Here is a 22,845-nt window from a genome sequence, read left to right as displayed (position 1 = left end):
TTGATTGATGTGACTGAAAATGTACTGAAGGCAAGTTAGTATTGTTGCTAAATATATCCTACATACCAGTGATACTACCAGGTCAGATAAAACAACATGGGGGCAGAGATGCTAATGAAGCTACCAGACCCATGGCCCCTTGATGGCTGACAAGGACTCATAGATCTTAATAGATCTTAAGAAAATACAAATAACAAGTAACTTGAAGGAAAACAATTAATTTCTTCTATTGTGTTAACTATGCTCATTCATTACTCATAAAAACCACATACCACCCACGGGATTCAGAGGAAGTCCTGTGGAGCTGGGGGCTCCAAAACTGAACTCCATCCATCAGCTCTGGACTACAGAAGGGCACAGACATAATGGTAGAGATCCTGCAGCAACTGGCTGTCAGCAGGAAGACAACAGCTTGATATAACGTATTCACAAACTTCAGGAAAGCAATGCACCCAAATCATCCTTCCTTGAATTTACGTAATTTCTTCCGTGACAAAGATAAAGCCAAGGATCAGATGGGGAGCAAAACTGCTTGCAGAAGAAAGCTAGAGAGAAACTTCATTCCATTTAATAACTTCCACTGAATGGGATGTGTATCAATGACTCAAAGAACTTACAAAGGAGTTTACAAATACAATAGGCACATGGATCAATTTCTTCTAATTCAAGCAAGATATTTGTTAACAGGGAAATTATCTGAAAATTAACTTTCTGAAACTTTTCTACCAACAGGTCCTTCTGCAAAAGAATAAAACCTTCTGCAGATAAAGCTTATTTAGTGCTTTCTCTCACAATGGCCTTGGAATTTACTGCTGCATAAACAGTCTCCCAGACATGTTGCATGACATTTATTGAATGAACTTATGTCACCCAGGAAAACAGAAGGCTTGGGGTTCTGGCATTATGAATGGGGTATAATTGGCATATGCACTTCAACTACCAAGGATACAATTTTAGTGCCATTTAGGTCATGATCTTGCAGGATTTCCCTCTGCCATTATGGGATGAGCTTTCTTGTCAGAAATGTTTTGCAGGGCTATGAAGTTTTCATCATAACAACAGCTCTTTAGGTTTTGAATTAATTAACTATTATTTCTAAACCTTGTCTTGTTAAAGCAGTGATGACTCAGAAGAGCTGAAAGCTGATTAAATGTGACCATTTGTAGTATTCAGATAAGGACTCAGATATATTCATTTAAATAGTCTATTAGTCTATATAGCAGCTTTTGCCTTTTTTTTTTTTTTGGTAGCATTTGCTTTCATCAGCTTCTCCAGTGAAACATTTACTTATTTCTGTGATGGTAATATTCAGTAGCTGAACTCCCCTGCTCTGCTCTAGAAGGTAGTGTTTCACCCGCAAGTAGCAAATTACATCAATAAATGCCATTTCCCATCTTGGTCTCAAAACTTATAAATTCACCTAAAAACAACAAACTCCTCCCTCTTGTTAAACTAAGGCTTATGTTCTTAGGCAAAGGCTGTTATATCCAGGTCTCTAAGTCAAGGTGAGCCAGTGCTTCATGAGCTCTGTTATTTTCTAAATACACAGTACAGATTTCTTGTCAGGTCATCTAATTCTTGCATATAGCTGGTTCATTAAGTGGAGACCTAAGAGAAGTGTATCTCTTAAATGAATTAGCTTAAATAAACAACTAGAAAATTATTTTCTTATTTTTGATAACTTACATGGTTTAGGTAACTATAACATTCTTTATTGCCATTTAAGTATTATACTTTCCTCCAGAGAAATAGGTGCAGTTTTTGTCACTGATGGTGTAGTGTATCTTGTTGTTAAATGGCCATATGTATATTGTTTTAGTTAGGCGACGTACTGATAGCGCTACTGAAGTGAAGTAACAGCGTTTGTATACTGAGTTTTTAAAACCTGTTTTCAGGTATGGCCCCTCATTGTCAGTAAGCCAGGATCTAGAGTGGAAACTTGGTGTGCTATCAGCATATTATTCACACTTCTCAGCTGAAAAAGGGCAATTCAGATGTTGAACTGAGTACAATCTGTTTTGCACTGAATTTGATGAATGATTTAGTGTCCCAAAGAACACACATACACCTAATAACCTGGCACATGTGCTCTTATATCCTGGCAGTAACAGGGTAGGAATACCTATTGCCAGGAAATGACTGACTTGCCATTCCACTTAGATTCTGCAAATCCTTATCAAGATAGTATGTTCAAAGCCATGCTTGTTTTTGACCCCCTGTTGCTAATTTCTATGCATTTGTTTCTAAAGCTTCCTAATTCTTACCAGCTGGCAGGTATAAATCCCATCCCAGTAATAAGCTGGTTTGTTTCTGTGTACAGAGCACTGATTGAGATAGTCCTCACAAATATCTATACACACAACCTGTGATCTGAGCCTGCTGTAATTACCTACAGGCTTCACAAAATCTGAATTCACAAAAGATGAAGTCAAAAGTATGAGATTCCATTGGGGAATATATGTGCTTACAAATTGTCACGTTCATACAAAGAAACCCCGTTTACATGTAAGAATACAGTACTCTGAAAAGACACTGCGTGTCCCTCGCAAGCCGGATAACACACGTTTAGCGCGCAGTCCTGCTCACCTGTCATTTTGAAGACAAGTATGCATATGCCTGCTACCCCTCTAGGATGCAAATACACGAGATACTGAGCCCTGAAGTGTCCCTGTTCTATTCACAATGTGTCTCTAGTCTGTCTTCTGCTCTAGTGCAGTCAATTTAAGAAGAAAGGGAAGGATAGCAAAAGCTTTCTGCTCTTCCCAGCGAAGTGAGGATCCTTGGTCTGAACTCCAAAGAGCTGTGACTCTTGTTTTGTTGCTGTCTGAAATCTGAGCTACTTTCTTTAGCTGAATAAGCAGCATTGCACTGAAAACTAGAGAAGCACAAATCCCATTACATAGCACCTGGAGGCTGGGCTTCATGTTACAGAGGTAACATGCTCCTCTGCTTGTTCAGAGAAGCTAAGGAGTGCAGAGAGGGGGAGGGAAGGGATCAGTGAGCATTGTGAAAGAGTCTCTGTGAAGATGAAAGTCTGAACAACCATTTCCCTCAGGAAGCAAAAGATGAAATATTCTATACTACTTGCTAATTAAAAATTCAGACTGTTGCTATATGAAAGAGAGGCCTACTTTTATCTTTAAACTCTGACATTTTAAGGACTTAGTCCTAAACATACTGCCCAGTATTTCTCCCTCTTGGAAATTCCCAATGTTTTTCCTGGTCAACACTCTTCTGCAGAGTAGAGGCCAGGGGTGGGTGTACCCTACTCATCAAAACCTAGGCACTGTGTGAGCTGGCAGCTTGCAAAGAAAGCCACAACACACTTTTAGAGCCCTTGCCCTCCAAGAGTCATGGTGGACAGATTTGGCAACAGGTTGCAACTTATTCTCCGATGTCTACTGAAGCGGTCAAGAGCATTCTCCACAGGGAACACAGATGGTGAGAGCTTCAGCATGCTTCACATTGGGGGAATCAGAGACAAGCTAGAGCTGAAACGCAGCTACCACAGGAAATTAATTCTAATTAAACAGTGCAAACAAAACCATGGGGAAGACTGAGCTGTCAGTCTGTCTTTAGTGGCAGAAAATCCTGTGGTTGGGACTGAAGTCCAGTGATCTGTTACACAGTTCCTACCTACAAATTACTTCTGAGTTTACTAGAAGGACAGTATCACCTCTCAGTGATGAATGAGAAGCAAAGAACAAATAGGACTATATTAAGCACTAGTAAGAATTTCTCCTTCAAATAGGTTTACATCTGTTGCATGCAACACTGCAGTTCAGAAGGTAAGCAATATGTCTCACCAACAATATACCACAAAACTCATTACAAAGTAAATTAACAGGCAACCAACAGCATCTGATTATGTTCACTAGAGATGGCTGCCCCTGTTGAAAGCCCAGCACTGACAGCAACTGGATGGTATTAGTAACCTGTACTTAAGTGCAAAAAGAAAACATATATGAGAGACTTCTCACCATCACTGGGAAAATAAGGAAATTCCACAACCATCAAGCTAGCCAAATACTTGTCTGAGATCAGACAGTAGAGGAAGAAGTCCTGTCTGAAACTGAAGTAGTGCTGTGGTAGAAAGAAACACTAGAGAGAACTTTTTAAGTCTGAAGTGAAAAAAAAGTTAAGCTACATTTGCAGCTTAGGTTGTAACTTTGGAGGCAATTATTTTATTTCAAGAATCATAGATTGGTTAAGGTTGGAAGGGACCTTAAAGATCATCAGGCTCCAAGCTCCTTGCTATGAGCAGGGACACCTCCCACTAGAACAGGCTGCACAAGCCTCATCCAATGTGGCCTTCAACACTTCCAGGGAGGGGGCTTCTACAACCTCCCTGGGCAACCCATTCCAGCACCTTACCACCCTCATGATAAATAATTTCTTCCTGATGTCTGACCTAAATCTCCCCACTTTCAGTTTAAAACCATTATCCCTTGTCCTACCATGAGGCATGTTACCACCCAGCTGGTTAAGAATCAGGAAATTTGCCCTAAGACAGCAACTGCTGGCCTCAGGCCATCACAAGGTCATCGTTCTTGTTCACTACACGTTACACTGGCTCTCAAAAGAATGATGCAAAAATTTTAAGATTCAGGCCTTTTCCTCACAGTATTCAAGCATCCAGGACATTCAAGAATCTGCCTCACATTCCAGAGCTGTAACCCTAGTCTTTAGGAACAAAAGAACAGACCGTAACCAGGACAAAAGTAATTCATGTTGAAGGCTAAGCTTTCTCAGAGACTAATTCACATAGGACAAACTAAGACCTGCTTACTTTTGAAGGCTAATTCCAGTTGATCTAGGATCTGAAATGGTGGCAAAATTCCCAAAGTTTGTTCCATCTCACTTTGAGCTACTGCTCTTTTTACCCAGGCTCCCTATAAAGACAGTAGCAAATATTATCTTCAGAGGTGGTACAGGTGGCAGGAGAGCTGGGTCATCTTCACAAGATGCCAGGGACCAGTGTCTTTAAAGAAGCACATGCCACTTTGATGCTCACCTTCCTGAGCTGACCTGTTCCTCAGTGGCTTTAAGTAAGTGGGGTGAAAGGGTGCACGTAGGTATGACCTCAGGTCATACAGTAATTTCAATTTTCTTAGCAGCTGCTTCCTGCTGCAGAAGCTGCTAAACTAGCTGAACCTACAAGTTTCTAGATGGTCACAGCCATGCAATTCTCTTTTAGTATGGGGATTTGCACATTGGTGTTCTCCTCGCAGTAAACTTCAGGTATTTCTTAGAATAAAATGCTGTGTGTCATTTCATGGTTCTGCAGCCACTGTGCACCTTCCTGGGTCTGAAGCACAATCCCCTCTTATCAGCCCATGGATGAAACTACATAGGTACGTATATGCTTTGGAGAATAGTCCATTGGCTGCTATAGATGCAAGGATTTCCAGTGATGCAAAAGCCAAGTATGTTTTTGACTACACTCATAACCTACCTATTAATACGAAGCAATTAAACAGAAACTTTCACTTCAAGTAAAACACTCACATAGAAAAGACTGTCCAAACATGAAATCATCCTGGATTAATTTTTTCTTTTAAAGTTACTCTATGTGATATATAAGATTCTAAGACCTTCAGAAATTGTGCCTCCTCCCAGGTTATTTTCTGTCTTGTTTGCCAAACATACATAGCAAAGCACAGTAAAAATATAAAAATCAGAAAGTCATCTATTCACAGTTTTCCTCCTGGTAGAAGAAAACAGAATAGAGAACAAATGCACTATGTGTGATTAGTCAACCACATCAAGTCACCTTTTGTAAGATGCTGAAATACTATGGTTATGGGAACAGAGCAAAGATCTATATTGACTAGGATTTCTACAAATTACTAAGATCTTTAAGGAGCTTTTTATGGCAAGATAAGAGGAGAAAGTATAAGGAGAAAGAGGTGCCTCATCAAAGGCACTTGTAACCCCTTCCTGATGCCTGGCCTCTTAAAGCTTCTTGCTACTAACTACTGCTCATTTCTCAGAAGCAACTTGTTCTCAAGCCAACCATTTCTCCCTCTGTTTGTTCTTCTATGTCTGTGGAAGGAAGAAGGAAAAAAGTGGGCTTGCTGGGGACAACACGCTATCCATACATTGTCTTCAGTGAAAGACAAGATCAGCAGCTGTTAAGATGAAAATACCTATAGAAATTATTTTCAAAGCTCCTCCTTCCCTAATAAGTGATCATCCAAATGTAGCTCTTCACTCTGTCTTCCAAGCTGGCTCCTTGTAAGTGACTTTACTTCTTCAGTAAAATGTGCTACGATATTCTACTGCCCAATCCTTGGTAATCTTACACATTGCCTTAGTACAACAGAGGGAGAGTAAGCTGTTGTTGAGATAACTGGCTTCCATTAGCAACCATGTGATTGGCAGGACGATAAAGTCTTTTCCCTTGCAGGTCAGCTGTTTTTTAAGAAGAGGGCAATCCTGCTGATCCATCTTTTAGCTACAGTCTCTCACTGAGTCCCAAATCTCCTGCCTTTTAGCTTTGATACGGTTCAAGCTTTCCCCCTTGTATCAGCCCCTACCTGTCATCAGCTCCTCTGTACCAAACAGCCAATATCAGGAGTTTGACCTCAGGGCACAGTCCGGGTGGGCAGGTAAAACCTGACCACTGGACCTACTTCCTTATCTTTCATATCCTGCAATTCATGAAGAAGTATCAAATTCAAACTAAAAAACAGAAGCATGACCTTTTATAAGAACTTTCTGAAAAAGGCTCTATTGCCTTTCTAAGTATTCTTGAAAAGAACTGTCATCCACCCTATTAAGATAGAAATTGATCACAAATAAGGCAGAGAGGGAAAACACTGCAAATCCTTACTAAATGGTGAATACAAAGCGGGTTGCTCAGACTTTTGCTGTTTATAATGTATTTGAAATTGATTAGATTCCTATGGCATACAAAGCATTTTCTATAATGTTACTTGCATTTAGAGAATTCTACATGTAAGTTGCTTACATAACCTGAGAGGTATCATAAGCAACATAATTGCTATTTATGCAACATGCTCAACAGCTGGTGCTTAAAACATATAAAAATATTATTTATTTCCTGTAGCAGGTATGTACACACCCTGCCCTCCTGCATAGCTGCAAATCATGTTTTTCCTGGAAACAAACATAGGCTCTGCAAGGATTTATACTACTTAGGTGGATGACAGAAATGGTGCCAAAATCTCTCAACATCCTTTCCCTTCATCTAAACTGATTTAGTACAAATTGGAAGATACTTAGTCACTTCTAACATTGATAATAAAAGGAGAATAAAAAAAAGAATCCAAAAGCGGAAGGCTGCTAGTCAAGGCAAGACTTGTGGTATTTGAAGTCTGGCAAAGCACATCTTCACATACTGAATTCTGGAACTCTTAATGTGCACGTACCACATGAACAAATCTTATGGCCACAATCTTACATGCTCACATAGTCCATGGCTGTCCCATTGTAGATACTGTTCATTGTTATATTACTATGAGAATGTAACAGGTAACTCTACCTATTATCTTTTTAATTTAAAAATATGCTTTAATGAAGTCTTTGTAAGTATTAGGAGAAACTGGAATACTTTTGGCTCAGGAATTTTCCCTTCTGAAGTATCTTCTGAGAAACCTACTAAACTATTAAAAGCAAGAATACTCTTACTACATAGGTAATTTTTGTGTGGAATTATTTCTATATTTGTCTTTTCTGATGACTTTGACAGGCTCATAATGGTGCTGAAAAAGATCATCAACATCTGCATAAAACTTAAGACCTTCCGTGTGCAGTTAATGATTCATTATTTACATGACACTTATACACACAATTTTGTGAAGTAATAAACCATTTCTAAAAGCTTACTTCAAGTATGAAAAGTTTATGACAATTAATTGCTACGGGTGGATACAGTATCTGAATTTACAGAGAACAGGGAATTGAAATAACTATATGAAATTAAGATAAGTAGATTTTAGTCTGGAAAAACCTTCTTTTTGCCAAGAACTGTGGAAAAGGGCTTCCAACATGAGGCATTTAAAACTAAATTTTATATAGAATAAAGACCAGCCAGTTGGAATAAAGCTGCTTTCTAACAGTTTTAAGCGAATTCTATGCAACAAATCAAGGAAAGGAAATGCTAAAGAATACCATGCCCAATTCTGCTCTCCAGGGAGTAGTTTTGTAAACGGGAGCAATTGCTGAGAACTGAATCAGGCCAGGACACACCAGGGTAACATGTACACTCTTGCAAAAAGGCGTCACAGGATCTTTACAAAATTGTCAGGATCAAAATTTCATCCTATATCCATGTCACAGTACCACCAGTAGCACAGTGCCCCCTAACAACACATTGGAGAAACAGTTTTATGCTAAATTACAAGGAATAATGCCACTAATAACACTTCAAATAACCGCTTTTCAAAACTAATTACATGGGAATGCTAAAACATGAAAGGTTCTTGAATTTAATAACTTCAGCGCTGGTCAAAAGGGGAAATTAGTAGGATAAAAAACAACAACTAGTGTCTTACTTGTCTGAGGTCGATGAAAGCTAGCTGCAGGGTGTCTCCCTGGAATCCTGGCACAGGCTCAGAACTAGCAAACACTGCAAGGAAAGGTCAAAAATATTACAGATGCAGATATTTTTATTATTATTTTTAATTTAACAGAAAATCAAGCTCTATGCATTATAAATTAGTATCAAAATTAAACAAGTTTGGCAGAAATAGATCACAACTATTAACTGCCACTGATTAAAAGCAAACATACCAACAAATAAGCTTCTCATAATTTTTTCAGCTCCAATAATTCCCAAGAACAACACTTTCAGGAGTATCATTACGTATTTTGCTTAAAATTTTAAACCAGTAGTAATGTACCACAGAAGCCAACATCTTTTTTTGGCCCGAGATGAACAATTACTGAAGAATTTCAAAATATCAATTCCATGGCTGTCAACATATTTTCAAACATTGTTATAGCATTTGCTCTATAAAAACTCCACCTCTAGCCAAACAGCAATAAAAGACAAACACAAAGGTGGGAGTTAGTTTAATGTGTAGAGGAGAGGTGGAAAGATCTACGTGCCACTGTCAGAGCAGACCCAAAATGCCTGCTCATGCCTTTTAGCCAGTTTATCATTAATGAACTTCTCCTCTTCTTGAACCCAAAAACAGACTGTCAAAATTGGTAGGCAAAACTATACAAAGCATTTTTAAAAAATTGTAACACTTAGTATAATGAAAAAGTCAGCTTTTTTTAAAAATTACGAAATCATCAATAATTCTCAAACTTATAAGTAAATATCTTTTCTGTTGTTCTTATCCCAATCACATATTTGTAACAAAGACACTTGCAGAAACTCCCACTGCCCCACATCCCCATTCAATTTAAACATCTTACTTCAAAAGAGTTTAGGAGAACACAGTGAGAGCTTTTAACAAAACTAAGTAGATAGTAATGGAATGATTTTAGAGAGGTATTATCTGAGGCAGGAAAAGGCATGTTGTTTTCCAAGTTTGAGACACAGGTAATTCAATAGTAGAGGAAACAGAACATATGCATCCAAAACATTTCCAGATCCAGTGCTCAATTCTAGCGCCCCATGAACTCATAGTAATGTTTAAAAATAATGTGAAGTCCTATAAAATACTTTTTAAATTGCTAGCTAGAAAATGTGGATCATGAAGTGAAAGTAACACACAGAAAAACACTGAGCTAACATGATGGTAAAATAATGGCTTCAGTCATTTACTTCTGAAGATATAGTTTCAATTTAAAGCAGTCTAATGAATTCGGATATTCACAAGTCTAAAAGTGGTTATGTGGAACTCAATGTAAATGAAAATAATAAAGACTCTTACTTAAGAAGTAGAAGAAGCTACAAAGACCATATCAGAGTATCTAAGAATAGCTTAGTAATAGATTAATATAGTATCAGAGCAGCAGTTTTGCCAGCAGAATTTATTACTTTTATTACAGTAGTGCAAAAATTTTTATGGACAGTCATGTAATAGGAGATTGAATTAAAATGGAATTATTACTTGATTCTTCATCAATTAAAGGAATAAAAACCAGCAATCAAATACCCTAGGGAGTACTCCAATGTCACAGACAAGTAAGTATTGGTAACAGCAAATGCTCACTGGTTACTGTACTCAAGTCTGAATTTTAAATTGCTTGTTTTCCTGCTTTGTAAGTAATGTCAGCTCTAGGAGAGTTTTCAGGGAGTTCCAACCTACCACAAAGACGCATTTTAAATAAAAAGGGAAGACAAAAAATAGTAGAAAAAGCATATCCTAAACCCAGCATTTAATAGAGTCTGCCTAATAATAAAGTCCTTAAAAGCAGCAAAGAGAAAACAGTCTGTAAAAACACCAACCTGCAGAAAAATAAAAGATCTCCAGGCCTTTATTAAAGCAGCCTGCTGAACACCCTAGGCTCCAGGGCTGGATGTCTCCATGGCTGTCTTCTGCAAGTATTTCATGGCCACTGGGATCACCCTTTTTTCAGGGATAGACAGGCCCATGATGCTGGCTCTTCTGATGAGCCAAATCTGGTGTTTAGAATGGGAACACCATCCTGTATGAGGGAATTCTCAGTAATGCCCCATAACAAATGGCTAAAAGAGAGATACATGGGTTATGAGCTATGGCAGCACACTAATGAAGATAAGCTGGATGATCAGAAGGGGTCTTTTCTGCATCCCCAAAGCAATGAAGGATAACTTATTGTCTTGAAAGATAAGGTCCATCTGTATCTGATTCTGTATAACTTTTCATTTGTCCACAGTACAGTGAGACCAGCTTCCCCCACTAGAATCCAAGCTCCTCCAGCCACTCCACAATGGTAGCACTGGGAGACGGAAGCTCTACAGAAAAGGAATGGTTACAGAACTGAAAAGTGTATGTAACTGAAAAGTGTATATAACTGAAAAGTGTATATAACTGAAAAGTGTATATAACTGAAAAGTGTATATAACTGAAAAGTGTATATAACTGAAAAGTGTGGCCTGCAGCAGAATTTTCAGTTAGCTATTAGCACTACACTTTGGGAGATACCTTTATATAGTAGGATTCTTTTACTTGCCACAGGGCAAATATTTGCATCTTTTCTGCAGATCATTAGGCTAACATAGCTTGGAATTTATCCTAATACATTAAATAAACCAGTATGATTTAATTTAGTCTTATATTTGGGGCATTTCTGACAGGTGACTACAGCAGAATTTGTTTCATTATTACAATTTCAATAGTTCAAAGGGCAAAAAGATAATCTGCTTATGGTCATGGCCAGAGAATTCCCTCCCCTACCCTCAGTTTTTAAGTTTAGCTCACAGTTTTACAAAGCTAATTAAACATTTTCTACTGCACAGCATGTTAGGAAGATATAAGAACAGGATTAACATTCTTAATGTCTTCGTCCTAGAGTGTCCTTTTTCAGATAGTAATGAAATATTGTCATATATACATATTTTAAAATATTTACCCCTCACATTCATTCAAGGCTTAAAGAGGATTTGGAGGGGTAAGGGGCTGGTTAATTGGTTGGTTTAGTGTGTGTAAGAGCATTTAGGAATTTTATAATATGAGAGTGTGAAAATGCAGAGATCACCATTAAACTGTCACACCCAGGGGCAAACAACTGGCTGCTTGGCAGTTTGAATCAGAAACTTCAATGTTTTCGTGATATTAAGCTGAATGTATGCATTATAAGAATCTGGTATTCATAAGATTTTTTGTTAACACCTTCCTTCCCTACACTTTGCTGATACTGTCTAGACCTTTTTTGCATATACGGAACAGGGTCTTTGGCACAACATGTGTCTTCAATACGTACAATCTTAATGTAATTCCTAGAACAGACAGTTCAGGAATTTACAAGGGATAGTATCTGACAAAAAAGTATGTAATAATGCAAAAACAGTCTGGGAGGTAACACATAGACAAGAGTGGTAAGTTTAAATATTGTAAAGATAACTTTGGTCCATTTTCTTCTGAGTACTTTGATCTTTTAATTACATTTTGAATATGGGATAAATGTGAACTGATGTATATATGTGCCAAGGGATGTCTTAAGAAACAGGCTGTGTCTGCTAAAAGGAATTTAAGACATCTGTAACTGTAAATTTTACTGAATTTCTAAGCCCTTCTGGATTTATTAACAGGTCTCTTAATTTTATTTTCTCAAAAACCTCACCTTTTAGCCAACATATGTGTGTGCATCTCTGTTGGTCTGACAGATTTGCTGCTCAATGGCAGAAATTAAAAATCAGAGACCAAACTTTGGACGAAAAGCTAAATAAGGACAGTCTTACTTCAGCCTCACAGCACTGATTCAAAGGCAGGACAGCAAAGCTACAAACGTATTTTTTGAGGAAGAGTGGAGAATCAGGTGACTACCTCAGCAGCCCTCAGCCACTTTGCAGCCCTGCTGGATGCTCCAGCTGTTCAAACACGCCTGGAGGGGAGCCTCACTGAGGGGGCTGCCAGCTGGCCAGGCAGTAGCCTCCAGCCCTGCCCCCAGCATCAGCCTCCAGCCCTGCCCACAGGATCAGCCAGCTCTTGCTGCTTCCCCTCACCCTCATGCTGCCATATGTGACCACCAGATGAAGGATGGTCCCATGCGAGCTATGTTAACCTGACTTCCCAGATGGGAGAGCAGGCAGGTAGAGTGAGGGGGCTCCAGAGGAGAATCTTGTGCCATTTCAAGGAAAAACAGGATTTGGGTTCCTCAGCTTCTGGCATGCCCACTTGGAGAACACTTCTGTGTCTGTGCAACAGCGAGCACTTGAGCCAAGATTTCTCTTGCTCTTGGATACCACAGCTCTCCACCACAGTGGGTGAATAAGGAGCGACTGGCAAGAAGCCCAACCCAGGGCTGGCTAGGAAGGTATACTGCATTCTCCTTTGTGCTAATTCTCCACTAACCCATGCTCATTTATAGGCAGGACCCAAAACCTTTTAATCCTGGCACAGATTCATGCTCAGTTGAAGAAAGATGCCTACCCAACCACACCTTCTGCCAATTAAACCTGTCTCACAGTTCAGCTAGTTAAAGCACATAAAAATTATTGATAACTCTTCCAACAATCAGAATTTTTGACAGTTCTAATTCCTTAATGAAATGCTGATGTAAGGTGTCTAGATCTGGATAGTGTACCTGAAAAGCTCATTTTCTATTATATACACCTTGCTTCTCAGAGTGAGATACAGCAATCCAAATTTGAATTTCATCTTCAAGAAAAGGAAAAATGCCTCCCCAAACAGTTTCCCTCCTCAGGACACTAAAATGCAATGCTTGAGCAAAAAACCTCTTTCTTGGACTATATTAATGTGACCTAGTACTGAATTCTGTTGTCAGAATCCAAATCACCCTAGTGAAAGATCACCATTGAGAAAGAATGGTGTAAAATACAGAGGTAAAACACTGCTCTAAGATATAAAATATGTAGGGAGAATTGATAAATACTTCAGTTAGAACATAACAAACTGAAGTCAAATTGAAACTTTTGGAAAATTTAGAAGGAAAACAAAAAAACTTACTAGAAGCAGAGCAAGAAGGCCATAACTTTAAAACACATAAATAAATCATCAGAGAAGACCACCTCATACTATTACTATTCTAGAGCAAAAATACCAGATACTTCCAGACTTTCTGCTCTGCTTTTTGAAGTTAGGTACTTTGCATAGAAATGTAGTGCAGGATAATGAAATCCCAGAGTTCACCACAAGATCACCTCCTTCCCTTCCACCTTTCTTTTTTAGAAGTCCACTTATTGTTCTACCTATTTGCTGTGATTAAGAACCTCAACACTCACTGACTTTAACAGATTGCTGCTCATGAACAGAATGTTGGGTTGCTGGTTGGACTGTTGATTGCTTTTAAATGCAAAAGAAAAATCTGACAAGCACTCACATTTTCCTGCTTTTATTTAGATCTCCTCCAGTTCATATTAGAAAATAATAAAAATGCAATGTTAAAGATCAGAATAAATTTCTAGAATATTGCCAAGACATTTTAAAAATGCAGCTTCGGATATTAATGAATTTTTACATCTCACATAACCTTCAGTTCAAAAAGCATATGACCATACTGCACTGTGTCTAAATAAAATATCAAACCCATGTATGCAATACAGTAGAAAACTACCCAGCAGTTGTGAATTATTTGCACACTCTAAGCACCAATTGAAACGTCACTGTCATATCCATTAATCCTGAAGTGTCAAAGAATAAAGCTAGGGGAGGGTGATGAGCAAGAACATAAATCACAGGCATCACAGTGAGGCCTGGAATGTGCCTGTGATGGACCTTATGAATGAAACCACAACAGCAAAGCAGTCTGAGCAAAATCTTGTGTCAATCCCTTATTCCACAAATTGTAAGGTGTCATTTTTTGCAGTATACTATTCTGACAAGCTTCCACAATTATATGTAAACTACTCAAAGGGTTTCTGTACAAAATTATTTTTTTTTCCTAACGTGCTTCAGAAGTTTTGCACAAATGAAGAATTCAAGTTTATTCTATTTGCATCTGTACAGCCCACACTAGAAGTTACGCAATGGTGGAAAGAATGTATTTCTCAGTGTTTCTGGTTACTAGCTGAAACTTTCTCATTTTGGCCCAAGATTTCCCATGTCTTGTTCATGCTATATGCTCAGTATTAACAGCTACATATACAAAACATGCTATATTAAGGTTATATTTACTCTTAAAATAATGAAATGTTATCATGTTAGACTAAACAAATCTCTACTGTGATCTCTTCACTGATGGAAGCTTCCACTCTGTAGCAATCAAAGACGGTAGAAAGAGTGGTAATAGAAATGAGGATGGTATACAACCAGGCAAAAGCTGAGAAGAAAAGAGTCTGGAAACAACCTCTTACTTTGCTGTGAACATACCTGTTCATGCAGTGAAAGTCACCTGCAAGGCATGCATTTTATCCCCTCTACTGCTAGAAATCCCCAAGTCAAACAGTGAATTGGTTAATACAGAGTAGTGAAGTACTGTGTTGTTCACAGATGATATTTTAAATATTAGGAACAGTAATATGGTAGCGGGCAAGCTTTCTTCAGTGTTACACTGTTTGTTCAGAAGGCAGATGACCGTGTAGCGGGTGCAGCAATTCAGCTTGTCTAGTTTAATGATCACGGTGACAGTATTATTAATACTATGGAATCTCTGTGTTTACAATTGGGATGTTTTTTACACCCACAAAACCACACAAATGCACATACACATACTCCTACCCACCTACCTGAAAAGAACACTATTAAATTTTCAACATCAAGCTTTTTAAAAGTAAAAGAAAAAGAATGAAATCATCATCTGTTTGGCCAACTTGTGCAATCATGAGACAAACTTTAATGTCATGATCACAAATACCTTTTCCGTTGAACCCTGATAATCTCGTCAGTTCATTCCATGCAACAAAAGGCCTTAAGGCTGGATAATAAAGAACTGTCAGAAAGATGCCTACCTGCTCTACCTGTTACAGACTTTAGCTGGAATGTAACAATGCAGGAGAAGAAGACAAGTGTATGGTTAAAATGTCAAAAAATGCCTCTTAACTCTGTCCCTGGACTCTCACAAGAACCCTTTGTGATGCTAACCAAACTGCCTGAAATAAAATTTTCTGTTTCCTATAGGTGGCTGCTAATTGAGTATTCAATTTTTTTCCCGTGTCAAAACCAAAAGCTTCAGGATATGACTTGCAGAACTACCTCATTTTACAGCATTCAGCAAAATCATTGAGATCTGTGTTTCAAAGACATAAGAGGAAAAATATTCTGAAAAAACAGAGCATAAAAATAAAAAAATACACATTGAAAAAAACCCTAGTGTGCCTTTTTTTACTGCATCTCAGTCATCAAGTCTAAAACCAGACCTAAAACCTATTCATAATCTAGCCATGTTATGGAACTAACTTCCCTCATACCGATTAACAGCTCACCCTCAGCAAAACATGAGGAAATTAATCCCACCTTCAGTGCTGGATTGAACCAGTTTTGTAAAATAATTCTGATGCCATATTTTGAACAGTGAGGCTAAAACAACATCTGATGTTTACTAAATGATTGCTACTATTCTGCACAGTGACTATGGTAACAATAATTCTAGGAGGGAGGAAATCCCATGTAACAGTACATTTAAAATTTGCATCATAATAAATTAAGTGGGAAAAGTGAAATTTCACAAATATTTGACCTTTTTTTGTCCTCAACTATAAGAGCATTATATTTACATAGTTTTACACAATTTGGTACTAGACTATAGCCTTTTTACTGGTTATTGCAATTACCATTCCACTGGGATAACAACAGGTGTATCTTTCAATTGGATCCTTGACATAAAAAAAAAGTTTCATAAAATGATTTCCCAGACGTGTTAAGATACTTACTCCTAAGTACTTATACAAGAAGTTGTACTGTAATAGCTTCTTTGTTTAAAAGACAAAGATTTAGTAGATTATGGAAAAAAATATCACTATACGGCTTAAATGAAATCATTTTTTGGTCATGTTAAGACGGTTCTATATAGGAATACTGGAACATCTACTTACGTTCACATTGTATCACATCTAAATTAAACTGCTGAATTGCTCCCATGCTTATTTGTTTTAATTCAGTGTCCAGTAGCATCTGCATTAGGGATGTTGAAAGATGCTGGCAGGCTGACATGCAAGCTGTCTGGGCCACTTTTCCCTAGTAGAAAGAGCAATAGGTTTTAAGATAGAAACAAATATATGTCACTAAATAAATGCTTATCTGATTTGATTTTAATACACATCCAAAATCTTAAAAAATGCGGGGCTTAGATTAGGAGAAAGATCACACTTGCTGTTATTTCTCTGACTCTCTAGCTTTGTTTCTATTAAATCAATTGGAGACCTAAATTAAACATATGCTAAATCAATTCTTGTTATTTCTTCCAAAAATCCAATGGTCTTCATGAATACAAGGACATTTCCAAAATAATAACAATATAAGTTAATGAAGCATATGAACAGCTTTGTAATTTTATTTAACTTTTTTTTACCCAAACAGAATGAAAGCAAGAATGTAATGAAAATCAACATGCTGCATATTTTTAACAATACCCAGTTAAAATCCCCAGACTTTGTGTAAACCAAAACCAATGCCTTCAGTTGGGGCATTTAGCATAACAGCTTGTGCTAATGATTGGCACTTTAATTGCCCGAATTCCATCTCAAAGCTTGTTGCTAAATTATTGAAAATAGTCACGCTTATCCATCATCTTTTCAGGTACTTAATAAGTCAGTGCTGACCATAATCAACTGCTTAGAAAATGAAATGTAGCCCTCTGCTGTACAAAACAGAAATAATTTTCCAACCACAGCCTAGTTAGTAACATTCCTCCTTACTATGTGTATGTAATTGAGACAAATAATTTTCCAAACGAGACCAAAACACAAAGCACAAAATCAGATATTAATTTGACAAATTATTAAAAATTTAGTACAGAAAAACTGAAAGATATGGAAATTCTACCTTAGAACAAAGAAAACCCGTTAAGACCAGACACCCAATGAAATGGCACCATTCTGTTCATAGCACTGCAATCTTCTAGAGCAGAGCAATATTGGCTTTCAAATGCAATTATATGAATCTCTGTAGTTTAACATGGCATTTAAACCATGCTTTTCAACTGATATCTATATTAGAATACATATTGAATCAAAGGAAATTATGAACACACTCACAAGAAAGAAATCATAATTCCATAATACACCTACTGGAGCACACACCGCTACGGTTGTACTTATATCCATCAGTAAAGTGGTGACACCTGTTCTCTACAGCAGTCATTTCCCAGCTGTTTTCTGCAGTCAGGTTGATCAGTTCACCATTGACTCACAGAAACACACATGAGCAACAAAAAATGGTAAGGACAGACAGCAGTTCACTCTTTCAAAAAAACTGGAAAGTTCTGCTCCTGTATCTGAAGAGGCAGATCTTGTCCTTAATAAGACAACTTACTCATAGAATTTAATTTTCACATACACATACAAAACAAAGCAAACATGGCCCTAAATATTTTGTACTTTAAAAATTCATTCTTATTTAAAATGTAATTAAAATGTAGACAATACAATGGAAAGCGTTCCCTCTCCTCACATGTCACACTGAAACATTAAATGGCTTTTGCTAATGCCTCTTCAGTATTCAGACACCTTGAACTGTTAGGAGCTTTATATCTAAAATGAAATGTCAGTTTCTTAATTGAAAATCTCAGAAAAGCAAATAACATTTTTGACCAAAATAAATGAACTGACAACAAGGAATGTAAGAAACAATGCAAGAACAGCATGCTTAAAAGTCTCCCAAACCCAATGTTAATTACACTGGGAGACATGCAGCTCTATTTCCCAAGCAGAACAATATCAATATGAATGGGGAAAAAAAGAGGGAAAAAAAAAAAAAGGGGGGGGGGGGAGAAAAGAAGAAAAAAAGGAGGTGAGAAGGGGAATCAATGGGCCACAGTTCATTTAATTACAGTGTAGTTTGGAACACTTAATGGAAATGTTATTTTGATTTAATGGAACAATTAGTGCATCTCTGTTTAATGTACTGCTCCATCAAATCAGCTCCATGTCCTATTTATGCTGCCACTATAGTGTAATAAAAGCTATACCAGATTAATATGTTGTCAGGAAAAATTTTAACATCCAATTTATTTTATATGCAAACAATGTATATTCCTCTATTATTTTAAATAAAAGACAGAATTTTATATTTCTCACAAGCATCTGTAGTAAGTTGTTAAAATCTGGCAAATATTAATAGTACTGGAGCACAAGGTAATGGTTACAATACAGAAATGACATGGTAAAAGCCACTTGGACTTTAAATAAGTATCAATACATGTATAGCTAATGCTTATTTTATATTTTCATAAAATAGAAGCATCCTAACATTTAAACTATTTCCAACTATGTAACTTGAACTACAGGCTTATTGTTCACATAATATATCAACAAATAACAGAATTTTACTGTACCGTTTATACTTACTCAATAAATCACTCGATTTTCTTAAATCTAGAAAAAAATGAAGCTATGTGTATCAATCAAAATGCTGAATTTTAAGTGAGAGAAATGCGAACTTTACTGTTATCCTCTTAAAAATTTAGCACTTCCCAGTTCAAAATACATTGGGTGTAGAACATTCAGAAAATAATGAATTCAAATTTGTATTGGAAAAAGGAGATCTAGTTAAAACTCTCCACAAATTTCCACCATCCACCTATCAATCAATTCATTGTCATTTTTTTCATAATGCATTTTGAAGAGGAAATTTAAGGATTCATGAACAGAACAATAACACGTTTCTTTTCCAGAATTAAACAAATCTCAGTTTGTTATTTGTCAGTTTGGATTTTTTTAATGACTATTATTATTTTTTAAGGGGGGGGTGGTATGGTTACTGTATGTAGCAATTAAATATGTTTAATACCACGCAGAGATTCAGCAGGCTTCTCACATTCGCTCCACTTGCCTCCCATTTGGAGACACCACTATTATCTCTGCTGTGCGATGCTAATTGCTGCTGTCCACAAAACCTATTCTTCCACTCAACCAATGGAGAGTTTACAAAACAAGGACCCTATTCTATAAGCAAAAACACCTGCTAACAGTGTTAAAGGCAACTGGTTTTTCACTCAGCCTTCACATTTTGCTGAAATACAAGTTTGTAAAAAGAGAAAACCCTTAGACAAACTTCTTGTATTTCAAAGGAGCTTGTAAAGAGAATCTGCTGACTTATTAAATCCTTTTTTATAGGACCCAAAAGCTTTTCTCCTAAGAACAATTGCAGTAAAGAGACATTTGGCTCCTAGGAAATTCCCAAAGGGTCAGCCATATGCATCCTTCCACGGCACCTTCGCAGTACTGCTTTCTAAGACCGATGCTAGCTGCCTCAAAAGCAGCTTTCATCATTCACTATGGTGTCAGTCAATATGATTTATGGACTGCATTCAACAAAGTCAAAGCATATAGAATGAGAAATATGACTACAATCTGCTAATTTGTTTTGTATTGAGCTACTTAGGAGTCAAAGACCTAATGTCAGGCTGAGACCAGCAACACAATTAAGCAGCCAGTGACAGATTCATCCATCCTCCCTGCCAAGCTGTGCCAATCAAAGACAGCATGAAGCAGCATTTGGATAAATCAGTAAGATAAACCCATTTTCTAAGTAGCCTGTGGAGGCTGTTGATTGACAGTTTTTGAATATAGTTCCAGAAAACCACCACCCCTTCACCCTCATTGCAAGCTGTGAAATTAGGCTTTTGCTGCCAATCACACAAACAATAAAATAACACAAAATGCCATCCTCAGCATAAAAGAAAATAACAAAAAGTATCTGTTAAATCTAAGAAGTTAAGCTGAAGAATTAATTTATCAAAATGAAATGACAATGAAAAAAATTCTGAAAATGCAAAGAAACGAAACATGCAGATTTTATCTAATGCATGGTATTATTTAACAATGGGACTAAAATCCAACTTTCAAACTACCTACAAAAAACAACTATATTAACAAACACTAATAGAATTTTTAAGACTCAGTTTTACTTTCAGTCTCTACCCCAAATTATACTGAAAATATTCATAAACAACTGCTTCAAAGTAATTTGTAGCTGTTATTTTTCAATTACCTTTTTTTTTTTTTTTTCCAAAGAGTTGTTCAATAGTAACTAACAGAAAACATACCAAGAATAACACTTAAGATTAAAAACACATAGGTTCACCCCTCTGTAATTTCAAATTAACTGTTCTGGAAATAAAAAGTATTCTTTTTCTTTAACTGTTCAATATAAAAAATGAAAAATGCAGGTCCTTAATAACAAATTTGATCAGCCAATTGACTTCCTGAGATTAATGGCTGTATAATAAAATTTGTATTTGCTTTTTGATTCAAAGTATCTAGTGGCACTATAAAGTGCAATATAAACTTAAAAGGGGACGTAAAACAACCTGAAGACTGTAATAATCTCAAAAGACTAAATTCTCATGACTTTAGAAACCAGAACCATGAAAGCCTACATGACTTACAAATTATAACCTTTCAGAAGCAACGCAGCCTCCGTGCTCTGCATTTCTGAAATTCTGCCAGTGATTGGTCATGACATAACCAGCACACTGACACCTACACCTAAGCCACAAAATATTTGCACAGAAAATATTTTTCTCCTAGTGCTCATGACACTTAGTAGCTTGATAGTTCAACATGACACTTAGTATTCAAAAAATAGAAATGGTCATTGGAATGAATCACCAATGTCTCTGAGTCCAGCCCACTCCCTGGAGAAGGACTACTGAAAAAAAAAAAAAAAAAAATCAGACTCGTTGCCCTTTTTTCTGGCTGAGCCTTCAAACAAACCAGGGATGAGAATCCCACAGCCTCTCCGGGTAACCTCCTCCAACACTGCACTACTCTCTTCATGCAAACTTTTCCCTAACATCAGAGCTTCATGTCCCAATCTTCTACCTGGGACCACAGCCACACGTGAATTTGTCAATCCTATCAAGACCAGAGAGTTTAGCTCCATGATGTTTGTATCTGTCCTTCAAGAGGCTGCAGGCTGCCATCAGGTTTCTCCCCAGCCTTCTCTTTAACAGACTAATTCACCTCCCCAAACTTCCATTTGTAATTCATGTGCTCTAGGCCCCTAACAACTTGGAAGCCCACTGCTAGATCCTTTCTTGAGATCCACAGTGCTACTATTCAGCCAATTGCTTTCCAGACTGTAGCAATGAATGGGGTTATTCCCACACTGTGCACTCTAAGTGCCTTACACATTTGTTCACTTAAATAGTGAAAGGCACAGATTCAACCACATTAGTTATTAGAGAAAATTAGTAAAAGTCCAGAAACTCAGGGTTCAGAAGCCACTCTTAACAGAATATTAATTTCAATACTTTCATTATCATGGAAATGCTTATGCCAAATCAAAAGAAAGACCTTATGCAAAAAACTATGACCTGAAAATAATCAGGGATTGGAAGATCTCTTAAATGCAACCCACCACCTTCTTAAAAAAAGAAATAATAAAAAAAACGAGTGTACACATTCACTTGATGCCAGGTAGATGTAGCAGAGAAATGATGGAACTTTCACTATTTATTTATTCTATCACTTGACCCTTATTCTGTACGCATGTCTCATAGCTGCATTTTGATACCTGACCTCTCCTCTTAAAAGGCCTCCTAGTCTCCTCTAAATTATCTCATTTGGGATGCAAGGCACATCCCACCAACCTTCTGCAAGGTTTTTAGGGCTTCTGCTATCCCACTGCCCAATGTTAGCCCTTTACCTGATTTCTGCATGCAACCACACAAGGTACCCAGCAAATCATCAGCAAAACAGATGAGTCATTTTATTAAATGATTAAAAATGGAAGCAATAAGCCTGCAGGCAGTTCATAGTTTTTCAGTTTACATGCTTTTTCTTCATCTTGCATCTACTTACCGACATAGCTGCATGGTCATTGTTGTTATTCTGAGAAGGAAACCAGTAAGGCAATCAAAACAAAAAAAATTAAGATGTACTGTCAACATCCAAAAAAAAAAAAGGAACAAAAAAAAAAAGAATAAAAAATTGGTAGCAAAAAAGGTAAGAAAAAGCTTCGAAAAAGAACAACTACAGCTACACAATTCCTTAATTTTATTTTTAAACCTGTGAACATATATAATAGTTTGTTGAGGCATAACAAAGTTATAATTTAAATAATACTAATTTGGTGCTGAAATGTTTTTCTGTAATACGGATTTGTATGCCAGAATATCAATGTAGCAAACACTCAATGAGGAAGCATCTGTATATCAACA

At 37.1% G+C, this 22,845-nt stretch overlaps 1 protein-coding gene across 9 annotated transcripts in view; it reads right to left on the bottom strand.

The window, feature by feature from the left end:
* EXOC6 (exocyst complex component 6) overlaps window positions 1–22,845 on the bottom strand; it is a 92,245-nt gene that overhangs the window by 17,115 nt on the left and 52,285 nt on the right. For 4 of the 9 annotated variants that reach the window (XM_051620003.1, XM_051620005.1, XM_051620010.1 and 1 more), the window contains exons 19-20: window positions 16,556–16,697; window positions 8,520–8,593 (exon numbers count right to left, since the gene is read on the bottom strand). In XM_051620003.1, the coding sequence (XP_051475963.1) occupies window positions 8,520–8,593; window positions 16,556–16,697 (216 nt within the window). Of the gene's footprint in view, window positions 1–8,507; window positions 8,594–16,555; window positions 16,698–22,485; window positions 22,566–22,845 lie in introns of those variants that run through there. The other 5 variants (XM_051620001.1, XM_051620002.1, XM_051620004.1 and 2 more) reach the window with 3 other exon arrangements.

Source organism: Apus apus, chromosome 4 (genome assembly GCF_020740795.1).
Source record: "Apus apus isolate bApuApu2 chromosome 4, bApuApu2.pri.cur, whole genome shotgun sequence".
Lineage (NCBI taxonomy): Eukaryota > Metazoa > Chordata > Aves > Apodiformes > Apodidae > Apus > Apus apus.
This window is presented reverse-complemented; position numbering and strand designations above follow the sequence as displayed.